The sequence below is a fragment of the Vipera ursinii genome, assembly GCF_947247035.1.
Source record: "Vipera ursinii genome assembly, chromosome: 2".
NCBI classification, from domain to species: Eukaryota; Metazoa; Chordata; class Lepidosauria; order Squamata; family Viperidae; genus Vipera; species Vipera ursinii.
In genome coordinates, this window is record NC_139513.1 from 139,791,015 (window position 1) to 139,818,832 (window position 27,818).

General features: G+C 42.6%; 1 protein-coding gene across 1 annotated transcript; it reads right to left on the reverse strand.

The window, feature by feature from the left end:
* Positions 1 to 797: 797 nt before the first annotated feature.
* Positions 798 to 26,745, reverse strand: LOC310635052 (transmembrane protease serine 12-like; the record flags this gene model as incomplete). Its single annotated transcript, XM_083353640.1, has 5 exons — positions 798 to 1,028; positions 1,666 to 1,808; positions 10,992 to 11,257; positions 18,726 to 18,921; positions 26,655 to 26,745. 5 exons carry the CDS (start codon positions 26,743 to 26,745, stop codon positions 798 to 800), a joined length of 927 nt encoding a protein of 308 aa, XP_083209766.1.
* Between the last annotated feature and the right edge of the window lie 1,073 nt (positions 26,746 to 27,818).

Genomic DNA, 27,818 nt, shown 5'->3' on the forward strand with positions numbered 1-27,818 from the left:
CTTTGTTCTGAGGCCGCTATCCGCTCAGATGCGTTGCTCTTGCCAATGGCCCACCCACCCACTGCAGCGCCCTCCCTCCTCAGGCGTCCAGCGCTCCACCTGCTGCTTTGGTGGCTCTATAGGCAGAGCTACTAAGTTCTCTTCTCTGACAGAGAACATCACAGCTCTGCCTACAGAGCCGCCAAAGCTGTAGCTAAATGGCCAGGTGAGGGGGAAACCTGCCCCACTTGTTCCACGGCTGCTTTCAGCCGAGTCGCATTGCAGCAGCATTGAGCACAATTTGCGAGGTGGCAAACAGCTGCGTCACGCTGAAACTGGCCGTTTGCCGCCTCCTGCCCAGTGCCGCTGCCATGAGGCCGCGGAACAAGCCGGGCAGCAGTAAGATACCGGTATATTGGTTCCTTACCTCCGCCTGGCTTGTTTCATGGCCTCATGGCAGCGGAATTGGGTGTGACGTGCAAGGCAGCAGATGGCCACGGCCAGAGGCAAATGGCCTTGTCAATCCTTCCATAGAGGGAAACGTGAGAAAGAAACTCAAAGTAACCCACATCTTGATTTTTTTAATATAATATGGGGCAGAAAGAAAGCCTGAGAGGCTTTCTATCCTACAACAATAAAGAGCATTCATAGAGTTTATTGCAGATGAAAATACATGCTTTAATATATCGATGAGCAAATTAAAATTATAAAATATTGTTAAATATTTTTTTCAGAAATAATGAGATTGCAAGAGGATTCACTGTATTTAAAAAGCAATCTGATATATTTACAGCATGTCAAAAAGCAAGTTTGCTGCTTCATACAATTAGTTGGAAAATGTTCCACACCACAGGCAAAAAAAGAATGTGTTGAATCCTCACAGTGTTGGTTTCACTAAGTTGTCTTCTCAACCAGAACATGTACTTAGGCAAATTAGTGTAAATTCCTGGAAATTTTGGTCGGCCACAGCCAACACCATAGCTGGTGATTCCTACAATGTAGTATTTAGAGTCTGACAAATAACATACCAGAGGTCCACCACTATCTCCCTGAAAAATGAAAAAGATAATAAGCAGTGACTTATATTATTTAAAAGCATGTATGCAAAAAGGCTATCCCTTCTCCTATTTAGTTTTCTAGTGAAAATACAGCAGCCAAATATCTTCAGTGATTCAGGGTTCTGATGCTATAAGCCCAATATGGCAAATTGAGAACAAAAAATTAGGTCTTCCTCATGGTCACATTAATGTGCATTCCTCCAGTCCTTGAGTTAGTAAGAAAGTGCTGTCCCCACAGTAGAGCCCAACTTAGGCTGAGAATACTTTCTTTTCTTACAGATTTAAATTTGCAAGAAGCAGTTCATTGAAGAAGAGATATTACTTTGTTTCCATAAGTTACCTCTGCTTTATTTCCATTGAAATCCATAGGATAAATTAGTCATAGCTAACTTAAATCCCACTCAAAGTGAAAACATTATTTGGTTGGGCTCTAAAACAGCAAAAGCACTAGTAATTGATCTTTTTCTCAATTCAAAAATATCGCACACATAAAATCTGAAATTGTATTAGTTTTACTTTTCTTTTCTGACATTTCCTATCTGCTTCAATGCATCTGTAAATTGTTAATCTAGTAAACCTAACTGGAAATTAAGTGAACATGTTTTGACATAGATCTATGTCCATTTACCTGACAGGTGTCAACATCCCCAGTTTCAGAGCCAGCACAAAAAGCAGTATCTGCTACGGTTCCTGCATGCCAGTCATAGTGATTGCAAACCTCTAGTGGAAAAATTGTTAGCTGAGCTTCTTGTAATGTGAAGCTGCCTCTAGCTGTAAGGAAAACAATAGCTTTTATTTATTTATAATTTGCAACAAGAACTATATAAAAATGCTGAATACCAGCTATTGTCTACAGATTAGTAATGCAACATTGGGAGAGTATCATTTAACCTTGAATATGCCTCATTATATCTTCTAATGCAGGGCTTTTCAACTTTTTCACCCATTGTACCACTTTTAGGATATGGCAACATCCGAGTACCACCAGTCGCCTAGCAAGGTGTCAAAAACTTGATGACAAAAAAAGGAAAAAAGTGATGAAGTACAGGTAGTCCTCAACTCACAACAGTTTGCTTAGTGACTGTTCAAAGTCACAGTTGCAAGAAAAAGTATGTGAACCCTTTGGGATTACGTGGAGTTTTGCATGAATTGGCCATAAAATGCGCTCTAAACGTCATGTAAGTCACAACAATAGAAAAACACAGCCTGCTGAAAATAATACTACACAAACATTAGCTGTTGTCATGTTTTAATTGAACATAAGATGGAAACATTCACAGTGCAGGGTGGAAAAAGTATGTGAACCTTTGGACTTAATAACTGTTTTACCCTCCTTTGGCAGCAGTGACCTCAACCAAACGTTTCCTGTAGTTGCAGATCAGACCTGCACAACGATCTGGAGTAATTTTGGACCACTCCTCTTCACAAAACTGTTTCAGTGTAGCAATATTCTTGGGATGTCTGGTGTGAATCGCTCTCTTAAGGTTATGTCACAGCATTTCAATCAGGTTGAGGTCAGGACTCTGACTGGGCCACTCCAGAAGGCGTATTCTGTTCTGTTGAAGCCATTGTTTTGTTGAATTACTTGTATGCTTTGGGTCATTGTCCTGTTGCATCACCCATCCTCTGCGGAGCTTCAGTTGGTGGACAGATGGTCGTACGTTTTCCTGCAAAATGTCCTGATAAACTCTGGAATTCATTTTCCCATCAATGACAACAATCCGTCCAGGCCCTGAGGCAGCAAAGCAGCCCCAAACCATGATGCTCCCTCTGCCATGTTTTACAGTGGGGATGAGGTTTTGATGTTGGTGTGCTGTGCCTTTTTTTCTCCACAGTGTTGTGTTTTTTCCAAACAACTCAATTTTGGTTTCATCTGTCCACAGTATATTTTGCCAGTAGTGCTGTGGAACATCCAGGTGCTCTTTTGCAAACTTCAAACGTGCTTTAATATTTTTTTTGGACAGCAATGGCTTCCTCTGTGGTGTCCTCCCACGTACTCCATTCTTGTTTAATGTTTTCCTTATTGTAGATGTGTCAACAAAAACGTGCCAGAGATTTCTGTAGGTCTTTAGCTGACACTCTAGGATTCTTCTTTACCTCATTAAGCATTATGCTCTGTGCTCTTGCAGTCATTTTTACAGGATGACCACGCCTAGGGAGAGTAGCAACAGTGCTAAACTTTCTCCATTTGTAGACAGTCTGTCTTACCGTGGACACATGAACATCAAGGCTTTTGGAGATACTTTTGTAATCCTTTCCAGCTTCATGCAAGTCAACAATTCTTGATCGTAGGTCTTCTGAGAGCTCTTTTCTGCGAGGCATGGTTCACATCAGACAGTGCTTCTTGAGACCAGTAAACCCAAAAGAGGTGTGTTTTTTTAAAGGGCAGGACAGCTGTCAGCAACACATCCAATATCATCACACTGATTGGAGTCAAGGTTGGCTCACTCCTGGCTCCAATTAGCTCTTGGAGAAGTCATTAGGCTAGGGGTTCACATACTTTTTCCACTCTGCACTGAGAATGTTTACATGTAATTAAAACATGACAACAGCTAATGTTTGTGTAGTATTATTTTAAGCAGACTGTGTTTTTCTATTGTTGTGACTTACATGACGTTTAGAGCGCATTTTATGGCTAATTAATGCAAAACTCCACGTAATCCCAAAGGGTTCACATACTTTTTCTTGCAACTGTACAATGGCACTGAAAAAGTGCCCTCCAAGCCACAGCTGAGCAAGACACCTGCCTGCCTGCCCGGTGGTGCTCTTCCTCCTGTCCGAGGTTTTCATTGTTGTGAGCATTTCTGTTTTGAGGATTGGCAGCGGGGGTGGGGTGGGGGGTGTTTGGTTTTTATTCCCCCTATCTGCTGGGTGGTTGAAGCAGGTTTTCGTCACTTCACATGACCCTGGGACACTGTGACCGTCATAAATATGAATCAGTTGCCAAGCATCTGAATGTAAATCACAAGACCCTGGAGATGCTGCAACATTCCAGCTGATCGGCGCTTCTTCTGGGCTCAGCAGAAGGACCAGGATCAGCACCGAGCTCCAGCTGGAGCCTGGCACTGATCCTGGTGCTTCCGCTGAGCCCTGACCACCCTGCAGCTCCAGCCATCTCTCGCTCAGGCTTGTGCGGTGCTGCCACCGGTTCAGCTCATTCCCCTCCCGTTACCACTTTTATAGGATGGTTGTGTACCACCTGTCAGGTGCCAATGTACCATAGGTGGCACCCATACCACTGGTTGAAAAGCCCTGTTCTAATGTGTAGCTTTTAATTCAGAAATCCATGTTTGAACAATAATCCATAACCCAGTAATTTTGATACATATACACATACACAGAAAGTTGATCGTATGAAAAATCTAATATCTAGTGTTGCGACTAAAGCAAACAATTGAAAAACCATTTGTTATTTAGAAAACTACAAAAACATGCAAATTTGATATTTATACAAATTCATAGAATCTGCAGTTTTATAAAATCCATTGATTGTATGATGCAAATAAGAACTTGCAACGGTGAACAATTCTGACATATCCTTGTGTTGATAGCACTGTCTATCCGTGGATGAGAAAAAAGTGCTTTCAACACTGCCACTTCAAAAATAGCAATAATTACTTCCTTGTGCTTACTGGAAAATATTTTTGGTTTGTTCTTCCAAGTTTCTGATAAACCATTAGAGAAAAATATTGTCATGATTGAGTAATGCAAGTGAAGAACACACTAGTTAGTATTAGGAAATTTGAAATTTCCTTTTTTGTGAGAAAAAAGAATAAACATGTTTAGGCACAGCCTGAGGGAAGGGATGAGGTGCTCTGTTAATGGTTGGCAAGAAGGCATGGCTGACAGTTACCTGCATATTTGGTTTTTACCAGAAAGTACAAATTACTGATTACCTGGTGGGTCGTTGTAAGCTCTATAACAAGCATGTAAACATGTATGTGTTCAAGGCTTGCTGATATCAACTTAGCCATTATTCCATGGAGGGAATCAGACATCCTTTCCAATAAGAGATAAATTCCAATTTATGTTCCGAATACAATAAAATCTTGCTAGTATAACTTCTCAAATTTTATTTTCTTGATATATTTTCAATGCCAATGACTCTAGTGTCAGTAAAACTACGGAAAAGGGGAGAGGATAACTATATCGGGGTCTTCAAACTTGGCCCTTTTATGACTTGTGGACTTCTTCTACCAGAATTCCTCAGCAAGTGTGCCTGGCTGAGGAATTCTGGGAGTTCAAGTCCACATAAAAGGGCCAAGTTTGAAGACTCCTGTTTTATATTATCCTCTTCGGTATAACATGTTATTGTGATATGGAACATTGACTATTATCATAGTTTATGGTTCTTTACCAATACTCTATATCCATATATTTATTGTTAAATAAAAAATGAAATGAAAATGAAAAATGGCTATTTAAAAAATAAAAAGGTAAAGGTAAAGGTTCCCCTGCACATGCGTGCTAGTCGAATACAAAGCATATAAAATAACAAAAATGCTAATATTTAGTGACAAGGCTAAATGGGTCTTAACTTCCATTCTAAAGTTAGATAGAATGGGAGCCACACGTGAATCCAGACTACCTACATTTCATGGCCCTGACTGTGATACATGAAAAGGCTCTCTTTAATTGTCATTCAATATTGGTGATAAAGTCTACTATAAACCACAGAGAATGTGACTTCTGTCACCTATGGAAGAAAAGATTTGAAAAATCATGTGTCCTGTGGGTACTTTCTCAAGAATCATAGGACTGGATGCCACACTTTTCTAGAAGAATAAAATCCACAGATATTTCCAAAATCACTATATAAGAAATGCACTATTTTTAGTATGGGAAAAGACAAAAGCTAAAATCTATACAGTACGAAAATACCAGGATGGCTTTCAAAAATGGAAGCTTTTGTTCACCCAAACTTAATTAGCTTTGAGAAAATTCTAACCTACAAAGATATTTTGAATATGGAAGGGAAATTAAAATCTAAACAAGAGTTGGAAGATCAGGGAACTGATTTATCATGGTGGCCTCAATTGCAAATACAAATGAGATCTGAGAAAAATGCTAAAATACATAGTTTTTATAAAGACCAGACAATGTTTGATCAGGTATATTGACATCAGATGAAAAACTGTATAATTTCCTATTAAATTTAAAAATGGAAGATGAACAAGTGAAAAAAACAATGGTAACATGGGCAAAAAATTTCAGCCACAATATAGAATTAGAAAAATGACAAAAACTTTGGGAAAGAAACTATAAACTGACAATAGCAACTGCCTATAAAGAAAATTTATATGACTTCTGGTTTGCCGCCATGGACGTTTGGAAGGCGAGCTTCGTCTTCCACGTCCAATTTTGCATTGCTGGGGGACCCTGGGAAGGGTCGAAAGTTACCCTGTAGGGGTGACCAGCAAGGAGGGGATCCCCACTTGATCACGGGAGGGTGGTAGCCCTTCTGCTCGATCTGGGGCAACCTTCCAAACTGGCGGAAGAAAGTCTGGCCATAGCAATATGGCTTGTCACTAGGCTGCAGACAGCCAAAGTCAAATTTACCATCAGGCACTTACAAAGCAACACGGATGAGACTGGGTGAGATCTACTTCTCTTCAATCCTAAATATTTTTTCTACCTGTATAAGCTGCCCAAAGTATTTTCCCCCTGCGAGAGAAGGAAGGGTGATTCTGTCCCACCCTCTAAAAGTAGTGGCGACTGACTATCCAGGGGAGTTTAAAATGTTGCAAGAATATCCTGATTCTGGCTGGATCTTTATCTGTGGACTAAAAGACTTTTTATTTTTATTGAAGATTTGGGTTTTTACTTACAAAAAGAAGTAAAACTGGATAAGGGATTATAAAAATTTGGGATTTTAAAAAACCCTAAATGATATGGGTGAGATCTTGTGGCTAAGCCTGATATTATAATTTCTTATTGCCTAAAAGAGACTTGGCTTGAAGCCCAGACTACCTTGACAGATATCAGCTGTGAGAAGCCCAGCTGTGTTCTATACTCTGTGACAAAATTATTTTCATTCTCTGATTGTAAAGCTTTTAACTTAACACCTTACTAAGAGAACATGGATGAAGAGCAGGAAGAGATTCTATTTATGTTGAAAGCAATTTATGAAACTATTCTTACAGCTACTGATGAAATAGGAGGTTACAGAAAAGAACAAGATGTCAGCCTAGATATACAAACCCAAACCTTGATTACAACTAAAGAATCAACTACACAGAATATAATAGAAGTAGAACAATTAAATACTATGATAGAAGATTCAATTGATCAACAAACACAGTTAATGGAAAACCCAGAAAAGAGTCTGACAACATGGAAAAGGGAAAAGACTTTCTATATAAACCAGAAGAAACCTAAGGATCAAGAAGAACAGACTGAAGGGAAGATGAACATTTCAGGACAACTACGTCGAGATGGAAAAATAGAGAGACGATGTGTTAATCCTTCAAAAAAAATGGTGACTGGATGTCCCTTTCTATTCCAAACAATATACATAATAACACAGGGAGATCTATTTGATGACTTAAAAGCACAGACATGGAAGGCGAGTTGGCAAAGAAAGAAAGCTAGAATAAGGCTAAAGAAAATTGGGGTTTTGACTTATTAGTGAGGATCAAAATAGTACATACTCAAATAGACAAGATTTGTACTTTGAATATTAGATTTTATTATGAGCTGAGATAAAGAAACTTTGGTCATTTAGAACTTGGAAATATAAATATTAAAAGTTAAATTTGAATATTGATTTGCTATAAAGATTGAAAGTAAAAGTAATTAAGATAAATATAAGCTAAAAATCCATTGATAAATGTAATAAATATGTTTTTATTTAGTTGCTATAGTGAAAAATACTAGCTTAAATGTGAGATAGTAGATATCAAAAGAAAAAGAGAGGAAGCATTTAATGTTGAAATAAAAGAAATTGTTGTTACTAACAATTTTGCCCAGGTTCGCCTGGTGCGCCAGTTGCGACCCTATCTGGACCGAGATGCCCTACGCACAGTCACTCATGTGCTCGTGACCTCCCGTTTAGACTACTGCAACGCTCTCTACATGGGGCTGCCCTTGAAGACCACTCGGAGGCTTCAGCTGGTGCAGAATGCGGCCGTGCGAGTTGTGATGGGGGTTTCCCGATACTCCCATGTAACCCCTCTACTCCGCGAGCTGCATTGGCTTCCGGTTGCCCTCCGGGTGAGATTCAAGGTGCTGGTGATGACCTATAAAGCCCTAAATGGCTTGGGTCCGGGATATCTGAGGGAATACCTGCTGCCGGCATCAAGTTCCCTTCGTCCAGTGCGCTCCCACAGGGAGGGTCTCCTCAGGGTGCCACCAGTAAGAGATTGCCGGCGGGTAACACCCAGGGATAGGGCCTTCTCAGTGGGGGCGCCTGCCCTTTGGAACCAGCTGCCAGTGGAGCTGAGGACTGCCCCCGACCTCCGTTCATTCCGCCGGGGCCTGAAGACCTGGCTCTTCGAGCTCTCTGGCCCAGGCTGAGGATTAATTTTATTTTAACTGGGGTTTTATTTAGGCCAGGACATATATAATTTTTTAAAAAAATTGTTTTTAACTTTTGTATTTTGGTTTTTTAATCACCCTGTAAACCGCCCTGAGTCCTTCGGGAAAGGGCGGTATATAAATGTAATAAAATAAAATAAATAAATAAATTTAAGACATTTGGAAATTAATAGAAAATAAGAATGCTATAAAAAGGTAAAGGTTCCCCCGCACATGCGTGCTAGTCGTTTCCGACTCTAGGGGCTGGTGCTCATCTCCGTTTCAAAGCCGAAGAGCCAGCACTTGTCCGAGGACGTCTCCCTGGTCATGTGGCCGGCATGACTAGACACCAAAGGCGCACGGAACGCTGTTACCTCCCCACCATAGTGGTCCCCATTTTTCTACTTGCATTTTTACGTGCTTTCGAACTGCTAGGTTGGCAGAAGCTGGGACGAGTAACAGGTGCTCACTCTGTTACGCAGCACTCGGGATTCGACCCGCCAAACTGCCGACCTTCTGATCGACAGGCTCAGCGTCCTAACCCACTGAGCCACGGCGTCCCTCAAGAATGTTATACTGTATTATTAATTAGTTGATGTAAGATGGTGAGAAATAGAATATATTCAAATAGATAAGACATGTATCCTGAACATTAGATTTTGTGATGAATTGGGATAAAGGGAAATGTGGTTATTTAAAACTTGGAATTTATAAATATTAAATGTTAAATTTAAATATTAATGAGAAACTAAAAATTGGGAAACTAATTAGGACATTGATAGTCTATAAAGATTGGATGTTAAAATAACCAGGATATGTATAAACTAAAAATATTGATAAATGTAAGAAAGTTATTCTTATTTAATTGATATAATAAGAATTGTATTAATTTAAACATGAGACAGTAAATACTACGGATAAAAGAGAGGAAATATTTAATGTAGTAGTCTGAAACTTGCACTAAAGATATTTGTATGTTACTGAATTATCGACTAACTCAGCCGCCACATTGCTTTTTAAATGTTTAAATGTAAAACTAGAAAATCAATAAAACTTTTATAAAGAAAAAAGAAAATTTATATAAAATGTTTTATAGATCGCATTTACCACCTGTGAGATTAGCAAAAATGTTTAAAAACATGTCTAGTAATTGTTGGAAATGTAAGCAAAAATCAGGCATGTACTATCATCTTTGGTGGATGTGCCCTAAAGCAAAAAAAAAAAAAGGTCAAAAATACCTATTTGGTTAGAAAAAATGCTAAGAATGCATTTTAAATGCTAGATTTTAAACTGGAACTATTTCTATTAGATATAATATTTAGAAAAATATGATAAAGAAAAAGTATATTTAATGTTGCAAGTATTAACAGCAGCAAGAATTGTATTTGCTTAGCACTGGAAAAATGAAGAAATGCTATGTGAAGAAGAGATAATCAAGAAAATACTGGACTGTGCAGAAATGGATAGGCTTACCCTGAAGATTAAAGACAAAAAAGATACAGAATATTTTCAAACATGGGACGTATTTTATCAATGGCTAGAGAAATGGGGTAGAGATTAGGAATTTAACGTGCATTGTTAAATAAAACAAATGGACCCAGACAATATGTTGTTTATCAAGCACCTATGAATTGTAAATATAGAAAACTAATAAAATATTAGGGCTGAAGACTGAAACCTTGTTATTTGGGTTTAAAACTGAAAATATTCTAACAATTGGAAATTATTCATAATTTGTCGATTGTTTGATACTAATAAGACCAGAATATTCTTTTGCAAAGAGAAAGAAACAGCAAAGAAGAAGAAATGGCCTGCAAGCAGATCATCCTTAAAGATTGGTATCCAGGAAAGGAAGTGAGTAAAAGTTATCTCATGTCTTACATTGTTTATATCAGATCTTCCCATCCTATTATTTTCCAAAAGTAGTAGATAAAACTCCCATTATATCCAGCTACTCTGTGTGTGTGTGTGTGTGTGTATGTGTGTGTGTACATTTGAAAATACTGAAATGCATGTTTCTGAATATGAAGTATGTCTAACTGAGAATAGTATCCAAAAGAAGTTCCCTCCTGTTTGTATTTTGTTTTCTCTGTGTGTAATGTGAGAAACAAACAGTTGACTGTAATGGTTAAAAGCAACCAAGCTCAAAACTGAGAGACTTGAGTTCTAGTCCCACCTTAGGCGTGAAGCCAACAAAGGGATATTGAGTCAGTCATTCTCTCTCAGCCCTAGAAATAAGACAACGGCAAGCCACTTCTGAAAATATAGTTGCCAGGAAAACTGCACGGATTTGTCCAGGCAGTCACCAGGAGTCAGAATGATTTGAAGGTTTCCCCATGAGAAAAATGTTATTCTCAGTGCAGATAAACTTTCGGAGATCGCTAAACTCGTTTTCACTTTTAACAGTAGGTTACTTTAAAGCAAAAGTTAAATACTTACTTTGTTCTTTTTTCATTCCCCACCCACTTACAAAACATTTCATATCAGAAGTCAAGGCAAGAGTAAAGTTAGGCAAGCAGACGGGCTGAACATAGGAATTAAATGTGATAGATTTGCTTAGATAAAACACAGCAATATCATTTTCGAATCTTGTTGAGTCATAGAAATAATGGATCTTGATGGCCTGTATGCGTCTTCTTATAGTGTGTGTTTTATGTCTGAAAAGATGATGCAAGCCAATCACAGCCCTCCACACCTCTGGAGCCCTAAAAGAAAATAAAGTATCTTTAAAAATAGTAATTATTATGTAAATGTAATTTCAGAGAGAAGCAATTGTTTCTTATTCCAAAATCTGTGCATGGCTAATAAGCATGGAGCCAGATTTTATTCAGATGATGACAAAATGGCAGACTGTGATAGAAAATACAACTGGTGTAAATAGTCATTTAAACTGATCTAAAAATGTAGCATTCGCAAAATCAGGTTCAAACCATTTAATGCAATATTCCTAATTCAAGAATTCTCAAATAATGTATCTGAAATTTATTATTTAAATAAATTTTATATAGCCAATTGTCTCACAACAGTGACTCTAGGCAGTGAACAAAAGATTATAAACCAAAACAACCAAAGGCTATCAATATAACATATGCCCAAGATCTAAGAACATATATTCACAATTAGTTTAAAAAACAATCACCAACCCAATCAACAGCAGAGATGCTTAACATGTTGGCCCCAATGCCTAAGGGGACAACCAGGTTTAACTGCCTTTTTGACAGACTAACAGAGTTGGTTCCATCTGGACCTCCAGAGTGATGTGCTCTACAGGGCAGGTGCTATTACAGAGAGGGCACAACTCCTGGCTCCCATGACACTGCTCAGTAGAAGGAGTCAGAGCATGTCCACCCTGTTAGTTCTGGTAGGGCAAGCAGAAACAATTGGTGAAACTTTATAGGTAGTAATCAGCACTTTGAATTATACCTCAAAGCTTCTTGAAAGCCAGCGCAGTTCACACTGCAGCAGTGTTGTGTAACCTGAAACACCTAAAACTGCTTTATTTTACACATTCTGAACAAATGCTTTGGAAAGGTAGTTCCATGTACAGAGCATTACAGTAATCCAAACAGTAAGTAGATCTGAGTTTCTGTGAATAGGGCCTCCTATTCCTTTTCTTCCAGAAAAGAACTCAATTGGTACATGAGATGAACCTATCTAAAGGGCCCTCTTGGTCACATCTACCACATGCTCTTTGAAAAGGAATCAGAGTGCAAGAGAATTCCCAAACTGTTCACTAGCTCCGTCTCTGGGAGTGTAACCCCTTTCAGAGTGAAAACATTTGGATCCAATGGCTCCAATATCCACAACTACTTAGTTTTGCTAGAAGACTTCAGAACAGAGCTGAAACCTGTTCTTCCCTATCCAGACTCCAAAGCCTACAGACACCATGAAAGAACCTTAGTGGCATCACTTATCAAACCAAGGCAGAAAAGTCTAGTTGGATATCATCAACATTCTGATGATGCCTTACCACATGTTTATGGATGACCCCACTGAGTGGTTTCATGTACTGTAGATGTTAAAACAGGAATGGAGAGATTGGACCCTGAAGGAACTCCACAAAGTAGGGGCTTCAGTGTTTACTAGCCCTGGAGAAAGTAGGAGAACCACACCAATACAGTATAGCGCTTCCCTAATCCAAACCTCCTGAGCTGTTCCTGAAGGAAACCAAGGTTGATAGCACTGAAGACTGTTGAGAAATCAATACGGGCCAGGATAAATTCATGACCCATCAGAGGGAATCAATAGGCACATCCAATACCATCCCAGTGCTTCAACCAAGTCTGAATTCTGAGTGAAAACATAATTTCCTTTCTTCCTCCTGAGCTGCAATGCAATGAAAAAATAAAGTTGGAGATTGGATTAAATTTGTCCAGTTCCTCTGGGTCCAAGCATGGTCTTCTTGAGGAAAGGGTGCACTGCTTTCAAGAACAGCAGAAGCACTCCATCTCATAAAGAAGCATTGACCGCCAGATGGACCCTACTACATTACCTTCCAGAAGGCCTTAGCCAGCCATGAGACAAATAGATCTAAAACACAGGTAGCTATATTAATAGCTCTGAGGATCCTGTTCATTTTATCAGGCTAACAGGTCCAAACTCTTCCCAGCTAATCAGTTAAGACTGTGCTCAGGAAACTCCATTGGACCTATACAGTTCTACCTTCTCCAATAGATGCCAAAAACATTCTCAGAGCAACCCTGTAAATGTTTCCCTGGCTCTTTATCTACAATTTACTGGGTGACCTTAAAAAGGGCTACTGGTAAACTTTTCTGGAGTCAACAAGGGTGGAAAATCACATATGTTTTACTACTTTTACTGTTACCAAGTAGGAAACATATGCAGAGAGAATTGTGGCCAGGGGAACTACCAGAACATAGTCTAATTTTATAATTCCCAAGGAGACTCTGTGCAGAATCAACATGTATAGGAAAAAGGACACTAAAAAGACAATACCAAATATTTTAACTTTGGAATTGTGTTAAATTTTGTACCGTTCTCAGTTCACTTTTAAAATAGACCCTTATTCATTTAAATTATTAAGTCCTGTGTCATGCCTCCGTCCGAGCCTGACTCCGAGGAAGACATGGAGTGCTTTGTTGAGGCTCAGGAGGGGATGTCTGTGGCTTTGGAGGACTGTAGGGAAGAGCAGGCTGAGGCAGGCCAGGGCCCTTCAGGTGTGGAACAGGGAAGGCAGAGTGCAGGCGAGGAGAGCGTCCTGACCCACTTCACAAGGCACACCTGGGGACTAAGATATAAGGAGGAGCTGTGGGGTGGGCATTTGCTGGGAACAAACGTGTTATCTTGAGATAGTAAATTGTGCTCTTGTCTAACCTGGAAACAGTGCCTGGAGGTTGTAAGCGTCTAGCTGGGGGTGGGGAGATCTGATTAAAATTAGATTAAATCCTACTAAGATGAAATTGCTATTCATATGTAAACATCAGTAAACATTACTGTAGTTAGTCTTGGCAGGGTTGTACTCCTGAAATAATTGTTTTATGGCTCAGGGTTCTTTATAGATGCTTGACTTTGCCCATCTTTGGCTGGTGTATCAGTTAAAATCCTATTTTGATAAGAATGACCTGAAAATATCAAATCATAACCTGAAAATATCAAATCAAATCAGTATTAGTTATATATGTTTAAGTTTTATTGTTCACTGCTGAGTCTATTTGGATTTGCTAATAAATAACAATAATAATAAATAACAATAACCTGAGTTAGTTTGGAAAAGCTTTGTGGCTTATGCAGAAATCTAAAACAACACAGACGTTCTTCATATCTCTATACTCCTGAAATTCCTACCTTAAATGAAGCTTATCTTCAATACATTTTTAGAAATAGTGCTTTAAAAATATTATTACGTACTGCAGATACTTTTGGAGAAGCCAAAAATCTTAGGTGCCAAAATGCACCTAAAAATTGCACTCAGCTTATTCACTGATGACTTTTATGTGGGCATATGCCGGCGGTCTTCAATCTTGGCCCTTTCATGACTTGTGGACTTCAACTACCAGAATTCTTCAGCCAGCATGCCTGCAACTCCTGAGGACTCTCTCATGGCGAGCCCTGCGCTGCGCCGCTTTAGCTCATTCCCTCCCCTGCTATTTTTGTCTAGCCTAGGCAGGGTCACGTACCACCTGCCAGTTGCCAATGTACCACTGGTGGTACGCGTATCACTGGTTGAAAAGCCCTGTTCTAGAATACTTTCATTCCTCACTTTGCTACGTCCACTTCTGTTTCAGCCATAAGAACAGCTGGGGGATATTGTTGGTATTGCTATCATCAAACTAATATGGAACCGCTTAAAAAAGTGCCGGCAGTAAAAGCATCCATAATGTACTAGATTACTGGACCCACAGATTTATCCATTTTTCAAAACCCAATCTCCTGATAGTAGAGGAAAGGAAGCAAGGAAGCAAAGAGCTTGGAAGCTTCTCTGACTCTCTTTAGGACCCAGCTTCTGCTGTGGCTGTTTGCTGCACATTTCTGCTCTTGCGGCTTTTCTTCAGCTCTTCAAGGCTGCAGAAAGATTTTCTTTGCTTGCTTACTTCCTTTCCTCTACTCTTCAAGCGGTGCAAGCGGTGAGGCGTTCCGACCCTCTTGTTCTGCCCCGAGGTCCCGGGAGTGAGGATGTGCAGCCTCCTGAGCTCCGGCTGGTGTACTTGAATGCCAGGTCTGTCGTCAATAAAGCTCCTCTCGTCCGTGACTTGGTCGAGGGTGAGCAGGCAGACCTGGCTTGCATCACGGAGACTTGGTTGGGCCCAGAGGGCGGTATTCCTCTGGCTGATCTTTGCCCACCAGGTTTCCGGGTGCTACACCGGCCTCGGGCTCAGGGTAGGGGTGGGGGATTGGCTGTTGTTATGAGGGAGACCTTAGGTCCGCGGGAGGCCACCGTTCCGCAGATAGTCGGATGTGAGTCTCTCTTTTTGAGATGCGGCCCTGGTGCGCAGTTGGGCTTGCTGCTGGTGTACCTTTCGCCTAGTCACGCAGCAGCAGCCCTGCCTGAGCTCCTCGATGTCCTCTCTGGGTTGGTGGTTGAGTTCCCGAAACTTATAGTTTTGGGGGACTTCAATCTACCATCTCTGGGAGGATCATCTGAGTTGGCTCGGGAGTTCATGGCTTCCATGACGGCCATGGACCTGACGCAAGAAATTTCAGGACCGACTCATGAGGGAGGCCACACCCTTGACCTAGTTTTCTTATCTGGTCAGTGGTTAGATGATCTTGGTGGGGGCTCTCCAATTATTATGCCCCTGTCATGGACCGATCATCATCTCCTGCGGCTGGTCTTCCGTTTTGCTACCCCCCGCCGTGGGTGTGTGGAACCAGTTAGATGGTACCGCCCCAGATGCTTAATGGATCCCGAGAGGTTCCAGGCAGCGCTGGGGTCCCCACCTGCCTCCCCCACTCACAGCTCGGCAGATGCCTTAGTGGAAGCTTGGGAAAGGGCAGCCACTGAGGCTCTTGACCGAGTTGTACCCTTGCGGCCCCTGACCCGATGCAGATCCCGTCGAGCTCCATGGTTCTCCGCGGAGCTCCAGGAGATGAAGCGTCGGAGACGGGGCCTAGAGAGCGGTTGGAGGTCCAGCCGATCCGAATCCGACCGATTGCGACTAAGAACCTACATTAGGTCTTATCTCGCTGCGATAGGGGTGGCGAGGTCTAATCACTTCGCTACCCTTATCGTGTCCGCAGATAATCGCCCGGCCGCTCTGTTTAGGGTGACTCGCTCCCTTCTTAATCAGGAGGTGAGGGAGGAACCCTTGCAGGGTCGCGCCGAGGAGTTTAACAATTATCTGTCGGACAAAATCGCTCGGATTCGGACCAGTCTGGACTCTGACTGGGCAGAGTCTGGCGATCAGGACACGGGCGGTCTTGTCGATATCATCTGGGAGGAGTTTGATTCTGTGACTCCGGAGGAAATGGACAGGATTATGGGGAGGCTGAGCTCCACCACATGTTTATTGGACCCGTGCCCTTCCTGGCTGGTTTATGCAGCCCAGGAGAGGACACGCAGCTGGTTCCAAGCAGTTATATCAGCTTCTTTGAGTGAGGGTAGCTTCCCTGCCGTCTTGAAAGAGGCGGTGGTGAGGCCTCTCCTCAAGAAGCCTGCCTTGGACCCAGCTGTATTGAACAACTTTCGTCCGGTCTCCAACCTTCGCTTTCTTGCGAAGGTTGTTGAGAGTGTGGTGGCGCATCAGCTCCCTTTGGTCCTGGATGAAGCGGATTATCTAGACCCGTACCAATCGGGTTTCAGGCCCGGGCACAGCACGGAGACGGCATTGGTCGCGCTGGTGAATGATCTCTGGAGGGCTCGGGACAGGGGTCATTCCTCTGTTCTAGTCCTATTAGACCTCTCAGTGGATTTCGATACCATCGACCATGGTATCCTGCTGCGGCGTCTCAGGGGATTGGGAGTGGGAGGCACGGTTTTACAGTGGTTCTCCTCCTATCTCCAGGGACGCTCGCAGTCGGTGTTGACAGGAGGGCAGAGGTCGACCGCGAGGTCTCTCGTTTGTGGAGTTCCTCAGGGGTCGGTCCTCTCGCCTCTCCTGTTCAACATCTATATGAAACCGCTGGGTGAGATCATTCGTGGCTTTGGAGTTGGGTATCATCAGTATGCTGATGATACCCAGCTTTTTCTTTCGACCCCAAACCACCCCAGTGATGCCCTCAACGTGATGTCCCGTTGCCTGGAGGCGGTTTGGGTCTGGATGGGGAGGAACAGACTTCAACTCAACCCCGACAAGACCGAGTGGCTTTGCATACCTTCATCCCGGGTCTATTCGGATATTCCATCTCTTTCTATGGGGGGTGAATTATTACCCCCCGTAGATAGGGCTCGCAACTTGGGAGTCCTCCTAGATTCACGGCTCACCTTGGAAGATCACATGGTGGCTGTGACTAGGGAGGCTTTCGCCCAGGTTCGCCTGGTGCGCCAGTTGCGGCCCTATCTAAGCCGGGATGATTTATGCACGGTCACTCACGCGCTCGTGACCTCTCGTCTAGACTACTGCAACGCTCTCTACATGGGGCTTCCCTTGAGGACCACCCGGAGGCTCCAGCTGGTACAGAATGCAGCCGCGAGAGTTGTGTTGGGAGTCTCCCGATACTCCCATGTCACACCTCTGCTCCGTGAGCTGCATTGGTTACCAGTTGTCTTCCGGGTGAGATTCAAGGTGCTAGTAATGGTGTTTAAAGCCCTACATGGCAGGGGTCCGGAGTACCTTAGGGAACACCTGCTGCCGGCGTCTACTTCCCTCCGCCCTGTGCGTTCCCACAGAGAGGGCCTCCTCAGGGGGCCACCGGTCAGAGAATGCCGACTGGTGGCCCCCAGGGGGAGATCCTTCTCTGTGGGCGCCCCGGAGCTATGGAACCAGTTACCGGTTGAGCTCCGGACAGCGCCCGATCTTCGCTCCTTTCGCCGCGATCTGAAAACATACTTGTTCGAGCAAGCCGGCCTGGCCTGAGGGGGGATTGGTGGGGTTTTTATTATTTTTATTGGGTTTTTTTTACTATGTATTAATTGTATATTTAATTGGGCATGTATTTAATTATCTTTTATTTTTTGTAAATCTCTGTGTTTTATTCTTGCCCTGTACACCGCCCTGAGTCCTTCGGGAGAAGGGCGGTATAGAAATATTAATAAATTAAATTAATAAATTAATTCAGTCTGGAGTCAAAGATTTTAAAAGGGACAGAGATTGAGGGCAGAGGTGGAGAGTTTAGTTTTAGCACCTAAAGGGGAGAGGAAGAAAGATCAATAAGTCTGACCCTCCCAGCTTTTGTTGTTTTTTGTTTTATTGAACAAATGTGGCTTTCTTGGGGAGAGAAGAGGCGGTTAAAGCAAGGGAAAGGTTTTGGCATGTTTGTCCTGAAGCTGCCGCCTTTGCATACAGGGACTGGCTTCCCAAAGAGCAGCAAGAGTCAGGAGGGAGTTTGGCATCTCCAGATAGTCAGCTGATCGAAGAAGAAAGTTTTGAAAGCAGCCACAAGAAATGGTCAGAGCACTGAAAACGGTAGCCCCTTCGTTCAACACAGTTCAGGTGAAGAAGATGATTTCAAAATAGATATTTCAAAATATACATTCTAAATTTAGCACCTATTTTTATCCATGTAGTTTTATTACATTAAAATCTGTAAAAAGATATAGGAATAGGTAATACATACGGTTTTTTTATACTGCAGTGTGCAGCTGTCAGTACTGTGCGGTTATTAATTAAAGTTCCACCACATAAATGGATAAATCCTCCGCCATGCTTATATATTTGAAGGCTAACTTGCCATGGCCATGCCCCTTCCTCAGATTCATGTCCACCTATAATCCGACTCCCTGGTATGCCTATAGCAGGCCTTGTTCCGCACTCTAGAAATGAAATCAGAATAGTTAGATACCATGAGAGTTTATAAATGCAAACTTTAGGGTTTCTCAAATAGTCAGACTTCTCATTTGGCATTTTTTTCTCATAAATTCATACAGTACACACATCCACAGGCATACATAGTCAAAAAGAATCAGGAGGTTGATTCCAATAAATATTTTTAGTCTATTTCCGAAAATCATTGTATATAATAACTTGCTGCAGGGGCTACAGCAATGGCAACCTTATTGGCTTCGCCCTCCACAACAGTCCCAGTTTTATATGTGGACCCTTAGAAAATTAATTGCTCACCCCCATATTAAAGGTATCATCATAAAACAGTGGTGGCAAACCTATGGCACACATGCCAGAGGTGGCACTCAGAGCGCTCTCTGTGGGCATGCGCTCCGTCGCCCCAGCCCAGCCTCTCCCTGCAGCCTCCTCCACACCAGCAGCCCCCCCAGAGGAGAGTTGCCCCTGGGTGCGGCCCACACGGAGCAGCACAGCCAAGGACATGGCAGGTAGGCAGCAGGGACAAGACTCCGCCCTTGCGCCCCATCGCACGTAGATGATGCTGTGGGGCATGGGTGGAGGGCGTGGCCATGGTGCTGCAGGGCTGCCTGGGTAATCTGCTGCGGCACGCCAAGGAGGCGGTGGGTAGCCCTGTGGGTGGGGTGGGCAGGGGAAGAGCGGCGATAGCGGGGTGGTGGTTTTTGGGCACTCGGTGTGTAAAAGGTTCACCATCATTGTCATAGAATGTAACCTGTTTCAAGTAAATTCTTTTATATTATTTATCTGCCTCCAATTCTGGAGTGTAAGGTGACTCTAAGACAGTGGTCCACAACTCATTTTGGCTTGGCAGTCAGGCAAGGGAGGAGTGACGGGAACCTAGCTGCGTGAATGGCAGCCAGGTGTGCACGTGTGCACAGTTGGATTTGCGCAAGCAGTGGGCTGGCACACATAAGCATGTGAGTGCATCTCAACTTGTGTAAGTTGAGCTGCGCTTGCATGTGCACATGCACTGGTCCACCGCTTGTGCAAGCTGAACTGCACGCGCGTGCATGCATGCTGGCCTGCCGCTCACACAGCCTGATTCCAGTAGACTATGCCCACTAATGGGCGGCAGCCCCAGGAATGGGAACCCTTGCTCTAAGCAGCATACAGTGGATAAAATATGCAAATATCAAAATAATTAAAAATATAAAAAAGATTGCAATGACAAAAAAAATCAAGCAAATTGAAAACCCTGGGTTTGGAGCAGAGAGGTGGTGGTACCTTCTCTATGACTGCACCAACCTCCTCCAGCCAAGAGCTTCTCCTTTAGTACTGCAAACCAATTGGCACTGCCAAGTTTTTAGGCTTTTCCTGAAGGCTAAAAGAGAGAGGGCAGATCTCACCACTGTCCTGTTTCAAAGGGTGGGGTCAGTAGCAATAAAGGCTCTTCTCCTGGATCCCACCAGCCGAAATTCCTTGGCTGATGGGATCCATAGTAGGCCCCTTTTGTCAGCATGAGTGGGTGGGCCAATTCCATTGGAGAAAGATGATTCTGCAGATATCCTGAACCCATGCTAGAAAGGGCTTTAAAGATAATAAACAACTTCTTGAATAACATCTGGAAGCAGATTGGCAGCCAGTTACAGCTCACATAACAGTGGTGTTACATGTGTTACCCTAGGGCAGGGGTAGGCAACTTCGGCTCTTTTATGAAAGAGCCGAGGTTGCCTACCCCTGCCCTAGGGGCTTCCAAACTGTCCATACCACTGCATTCTGAACCAATTGTAGCTTCCAAATACTCTTAAAGGTCAGCCCATGTAGGAGCACATTGCAATATTTCAACTGTTTTAGAAAAACAGTAGACTTTAGAATATAATACTTCAGAATAACTACTAAAGGGAGAAATCTTCACATGGCAACAGGAGTTTTAAGATTATTTAGGCTGGCACTGGCTCATCTGGTTTATCACTCTTGTTTATATTCCAGGGTTTTGTCAGTTTGCATGAGAAACAGGTGTACAATATAACCAAGGTCAGGTCTTGCATTTTTGATACCATGGAAAGAAGATCATGAGGTTTTGGTACCAGGTTTTGATAAGAGGATGGTACTGCCCCTTCAGATGGGAGCTTCAACCCAGACCTGGGTTGGATGCTGTGTGCATTGGCTGTCATGGAGTCTCTTTGCTGTTGTTCTACTGGAGATCTCAGTAACTGAAGAGAGATTTGTTATCATCTTGTTTGACATTTGTTTCTGTTTAATTGTTCAAGCTAATATGTTGACTAAGCTTTAAATACAGGCAAATGTAAATGTAAAAGCATTTGGGTTAACAGCTGTTTAGCTTTTAATGGGAGGAGTGTCAGGATAACGATTTAAAGGCTAACCAGCTGAGGTAATGTAAGGTGGATGATGCAACAATAGGAATGATTCAGCAGGTGTCTGTATCCCTTTAAGAGCCTGAGTATAAAAAGGAAGGCTTTTGCTGCTGTGTTCTCTCTCATCCATTTCCTGCTGCAATTGCTGTGTGTTGGAGTTTGCTGTATATTACCATATGTATGTAACTTGTTTCTAGTGTATATTGTAGATAGTGTAATATAAACCACCATTTAATAGAGACCACTGTTTACTGTATTTACTCCTGGTTACCTCAGCGCAATAAGACTGTGCATGCTCTGACGCTATTCTCTTGCTAAACATAGTTTCAGGGAACAAATAAGTGGACACAAATCCAAAACCCACTTTTGTAGCAAAGCCCAGTAACTTAAAATATAATAGATTTTAATTGAAATCCAACCACATACCTCTGCCTGAAACTATTTCAACATCAGGCTGACTCTGAATGGACTTGGAAATTAAGTAGGATTGGACCTGGCTGATATAGAGATGGGAACTTTCTAAGAATTCCAGTGCCGTAAATTACATTATTAAGTAAAACAAACAAAGAAACCTGAAAAAAGGCAGTGTCAAACTCCTCCTACACTGGTACAAAGATAACTACGTGTAATTATCAGAAGTTGAACTCCTTTTGAAGATATTACCTTTTTGTTTCTGAAGAACTCTAGAAGGACCACATGTAGCACATGGATATTCATGTCCACTTATAGCTCAGTTTTACTAGATACTATATGGCAGTGCTCTCAAACCTACATAAATTACATTTTTAATCAACAGTTTTGGGTTATAAAGAAAAAGTTTGTGGAGCACTGATGTATGGAATATAATATTCTACATTAAAAGACAGCAATGCATTGCATTACACTGGGCATGACTTATGTCTTACAATTATACCACTGAAATGGTACTCAGCAGGGTAACATATTCCTGAGGACTGAAAAATAAGTACAAACAGGTAGTCCTCGACTTACAACAGAATTGAGCCCAAAATTTTTATTGCTGAGAAATTTGTTGAGTTTTCTCCCATTTTATGAGTTTTCTTGCCACATTTATTAAGTGAATCACTGCAATTGTTAAATTAGTAACATGGTTGTTAAATGAATCTGGCTTTCCCATTGTCTTTGCTGGTCAAAAGGCTGCAAAAGGGGATCACATGATCCCAGGACACTGCAACTATCATAAATATGAACCAGTTGCCAAGCATCTAAATGTAAATCAGATAACCATGAAGATGCATGGTCGTAAGTGTAAAAAATGGTCATGTCACTTTTTCCAGTGTCGTTGTAACCTCAAAGGGTCACTAAACAAACTGTCCTAAATTGAGGACTACACGTAATCCACAAGTTATGAGTGTTCACTTAATACTTGTTCAAAGTTACGTGATGAGTGCCCCCTAGTGCTTCCAAGTCCCGAAGTTATGAATATTGCAGCACCACAGCAATCATTCGCCTTTACGAGTGACTGCAGTGGCTCTGCAACATTCATCCTGGTTATTCCCTCCCTTTCCACTCCCACCCTGGGTCTCCCTAGGCACCAGACTTTCAATACTCACCCTGTGAAGATCGAGATCCTTTGTTTTCTTGGCTGCTCCAGGACTTCAGTGCGTTCGCAGAGTGGAGGCCTAAAGTAACACAAGACTACACGAGATCAGTGGGGCGAGATCTCATGCAACTGATCTTGTGTGATCTCATGGCACTTTAGGCCTCTGTTCTCTGCAACAGAGAACGGAACTGAAGCTGGGAGACGCTTCCACTTGCCTCCAGAGGCTGGATCAGGGCTCTGGAGGCCTTTTCCAGGCTGCTGCCACCTGGATCTAAGGCTGGTGAATGCTTCCGTGCGCTGCATGGGCCGATCCAGGCTCCAGAGGCCTTTTCCAGGCCGCTGATGCCCAGATTTGAGGCTGAGAAACATTCCTGGGCTTCCCAATGGCCCGTTCTGGGCTCTGGAGGCCTCTTCCAGGCCGCTGCCGCCTGGATCTAAGGCCAGTGAACGCTTCTGCACCCCACCGCGGCCCGATCCGAGCTCCTGAGACCTTTTCCAGTCCATTGCCTCCTAGATTTGAGGTTGGGGAATGCTTCCGCACCCCCTCCGAGTCCTGGTCCGGGCTCGAGGCCTTTTCCAGGCTGGTGCCACTCGGATTTGAGGCTGGGAAACACTTCCGTGCCCCCCCATGTCTTGATCTGGGCTCCGGAGGCGTTTTCCAGTTCTGATCGGGCCGCAGGGAGCTGCAGAAGTGTCCACCGGCCTCAGATGTGGGTTGCAGTGGCCTGGAAAAGGCCTCTAGAGCCCGGATCGGGCCACGGCGGGGCATGGAAGTGTTCCCCGGCCTTAGATCTGAGCAGCAGCAGGAACTGTGGCAGAGAGACGGATCTTTTCCAGGTGAGTCTGGCGCAGCAGGAAGGGAGAGGACAGCATGCGGTATCTTAGTGGGTCCGGGGGGTCTTGGGGGCCTGTTCCATCACTAGGTCCTCCATGGCCTTCCCCACCCTGAGATAACTCATATTCGCTTAATGAGCTATGTGCGTTTTAACAAGCAAGGGAGAGATTTTGTTGGAGATACAAGATTCACTGAGTTTTCGAGTTACGAGTATAATGAGATCTAGAAAGGATATAGGAAAGTTCAGGCCAATTTCTTTAGCGTCTGATTCAGTTGGTGGAATGCATTCTTCAAGTCAAAATTAACAACTATTTAGCAAGCATTTTATTATTATGTTACATTTTCTTAAACTAATATGTGGAAGGAGTGATCCAGAAGACATTTTATTCTTGACCTTTCAAAAACATTTGACAAAAATATCAAGTTTCTTAGCTACACCACCTGGGTTAAGAATTGCAAAATTATTTTCCATCCCTGTAGTGATCATATTTAAAGTGGAAAATGTCTTTAGTGTAAGTACACATATACAGATTAGGCAAAAAAATCCTAACTTGCCTAGACTATTGATATAAAAATTGAAAAGTAAAGTAAGACAAATATAGAATCAGAGAACATTTCCAAAATGGGCTGCATCTGCAACTCAAGCTAATGTTAATATACAGAAAGTCCTCAACTTATGAACACAACTGAGCCCAAAATTTCAATTGCTAAGCAAGAAAGTTAAGTGACCTTTGCTTCATTTTACAACCTTTCTTGCCACAGTTGTTAAGTGTATCACTACAGCTAGTAACATAGTTGTTAAATGAATTTGGCTTCCCCATTGATTTGTTTGTCAGAAGGTGATCACGGGACACTTATGACCATTTTTCAGTTAAGTCTGTTGCATCATCCCCATGGTCATGTGAACGAATTTTGGACACTTGGAAATTTGCTTGTATTTATGATGATTATAGCATCCCTGGAGATTTTCAACCATTTGACTGGGGTGGTATAATGCTTGTGCCTTCAGCTGGGGGTTAAGCTAGAAGACTCTGAGCTCACTTCCAGCCCTATGATTCTATGAAGGTCGAAAGCGAGCCAGTTTCCACAGTATGTTCCTGAACATATATCCACTTCAAATGAATCAGCTGGCTACTTGGGTTTGTGAGTTAGTTCTAATATAACTCACAAGTTCTAATATAACTAGTGTTAATATGGATTGCTTTGATTTTGTCCTGCATGGCCATTTTTATATTTATCTAAAACCAACCGTTCTTTTAAGTTCCACTTGAGTTTAAGAGAATTCTATAGTGGATATCTCACCCATTTGCTCTGGAGGCAGAACTGGAAAAAATTCTATAGTTCCTTTGTATGAAAAGAAATATTAGCTATCTCTGTGTTATTCTGAAGTTTGCTGAATCCACTAGAAGCTTCCACAATTTTGGCAGATCTCTATCTTCTTTTTTCTCTTTTTCCTTTTACCCTATTTCCCAAAAACTCACTAAAACTTCCTACATAGGTATGAAGTTAATGGACACTAATTTGTTATCCATGGGTATGTCAGAGACACTCTCCAACAGATGGGGCTGAACCATGGGTCCAACCTCTAGTGATTCATCAGTGTGCTTATTTCCCTGTGGAGGGGGAGGGGGGATTGTTAAAGAGAAACTGTATGTTAAATGGGACATAATCTTATGCAGAATTGACTTGGGAGGCCGGTGTGTGGTGTAGTTGGTTCACATAGTGTGGTGGGATGGAGGGTTTGTTATCACTGTGTGTTGGGGGAAGAGAGCACAGGGGGAGGCTCAGCTAATCTCAATGTACACATGTCGTACTTTGACAATAAAGGTTTATATATTATATGAACGGGAGGGGGAAAATTTGTTCCACTTCCCATCTACCTTCCCCTGATCTCTAGTGCAGAGGGTGAGGCCAAGATTCAGGCAATGAAAAGAAGAAAGTATAGCCAGTCTGTTCCCTGTTCCCCTCCCCATCAGCTCCACAAAGTAGAGCAGACAAATAAACCAATGCCACATTATTCTAACAGTTATAGTAACAGGATCTTGCAAGTCTGAAATGTTCCCTAACCTTATCTTCATTTGAACTATGCCTCAGATGTTTTTTCAAGTTATTGTCTTGGCCTGGGTCTTAATGCTGCAACAGACTCAAGTGTGAAAAATGGTCATGTCACTTTTTCAAATGTTGCAAACACTTACTAAACAAATAGTTAAAATTTGAGGTTATAAGTTGAGGACTACCTGCCTTGCTTGTGCAGTTCTGCATCCAGTTCTGGTCACCATGATACAAAAAGGATATTGAGAACCTGGAAAGTGTGCACAGAAGAGCAACAAAGGGTTTGGAGGCTAAACTGTACAATGAATAGTTGGGGGAGTTAGGCATATCTAGCCTATTGAAGAGGAGGATTAGGGGGGACATGATAGTTGTCTTCCAGTACTTGACAGGCTGTCACAACTTATTCTATAGTGCACCAGAGGTCAGCACAAGAAATAATGAGTGGAAGCCTGTCAAAGAGAGATGCAACCTAGAAATAAGAGGGAAAACATTTCTGATAGTGAGAGGAATTAATCAGTGGAATAGCTTGCCTCCTGGAGTTGTAGATGCTTTTTCACTGGAGATTTTCAAGAATAGATCAGATAACCGTTTGATTAGGGTGGTATAATGCTTGTGCCTTCAGCTGGGGGTTGAACTAGAAGACTTTGAGCTCACTTCCAGCCCTATGATTCTATGAAGATCCAACTTAAGCTAAAAAAGAAAGCCAGCCAGTTTCCACAATATGTTCCTGAACGTATATCCACTTCAGACGAATCAGCCGGCTATTTGGGCTTGCGAGTTAAGAGACCCCCAGGCCTCTTAGGGCCTGCGGGCGTAGATAGCCTGGCTCGCTCGCCGACCTCGCTCCGAAGTATGACGAGCCGAACCTGCCCAGGCTAAGCGCCCGCCCAACCCGCTACCGAAGGCGGGAGAAGGTCGTCTCACCTTGTCCATCCTTCGCAAAGGAAGAGGCCACGCAGAGCAGCGCCAGAGAAAAAAGAGAAACGACCGCGAGTGGGGAATTTCGGTTGATCATCCTGGCAAGAAAGAAAATGGCGGCCTCTTTTCCCGCTCGCCGTCCGCAGCGGAGAAGGCTGGAAGAAGCAAGCGAGGCGGTTGAAGCAGGTCAAGGAAAAGGGCTTCGCGCGCCCTCCCACAACAGCTTCTTAGAACTCGGCCTCCGACAGGCTTCGCAGGCACGTGAAATGTCCGGGTTTTAGATCAGGGGAATAGAAAGAGAGAGAGGTTTTGATCCGCTTCCCTGCGGTTATTTACCAATTGTTGGAATGCGATTCTAATCCGCGTAAAGTAATCGATTTATACGCCGTTTATATTCCTGGTTTTTTTTTTAACTAAGCATGAAATTGGTGAAATAAAACTTACTGAATGGAACGGTCAAAGAAAATCCAAGTTAACAGATGAGGAAGGAGACCGAGTTATAGACGGTTAATCTTTGCCTCGATAATGGCCCGGCTGAAGCCCGTTAACAGCCATTAAGCGCAAACAACTCAGTGGTGGTCTCTTTCATGTAAGACCGGTTTCTGTATTATGAAGGAAAAGGAAGCTTGACAGATACTGTTGTATATATAAGAAGGGTAAATAAATAAATGTATTTATAGCCTATACCTATATTTGGTCTTTAATTTAAATTTGGTGCAATATACATACAGTAGTGCTCCCTCCTCCCATTTTTCTCACCACAAGCCTGCACCTTTGGTTGGGCTGAGGGTAAATGATGGCTCCAAACTCACCCACTGAACTTCTGTGGCTCAGGGAAGCCCTGGAAACTGGGCCTCCAGGTGCCAATCTGAGATCTTAACCATAACATCGCACTCTCATTCACTCTTCTGGGCAACTGAATACACCCATTAAACATTCTGAATAAATCCACATATTACTTGCTGAAGGCTGGGTTTGAGGAGAATGTAAAGATGTTTTTATACTAAGATCAGTTTCTAGTTATCGCCACACAAAGATGCCACATTTCGACAATACAAGCAGTGCTGGGCTGTAGGATCCTCAGTGAAATGGCAGCAATTTATTGGTATATTTTTTTTTGTAGTCCAAAAATGGACTACAGATTTTAAAAAAGAAGATAGAATGTCTTCT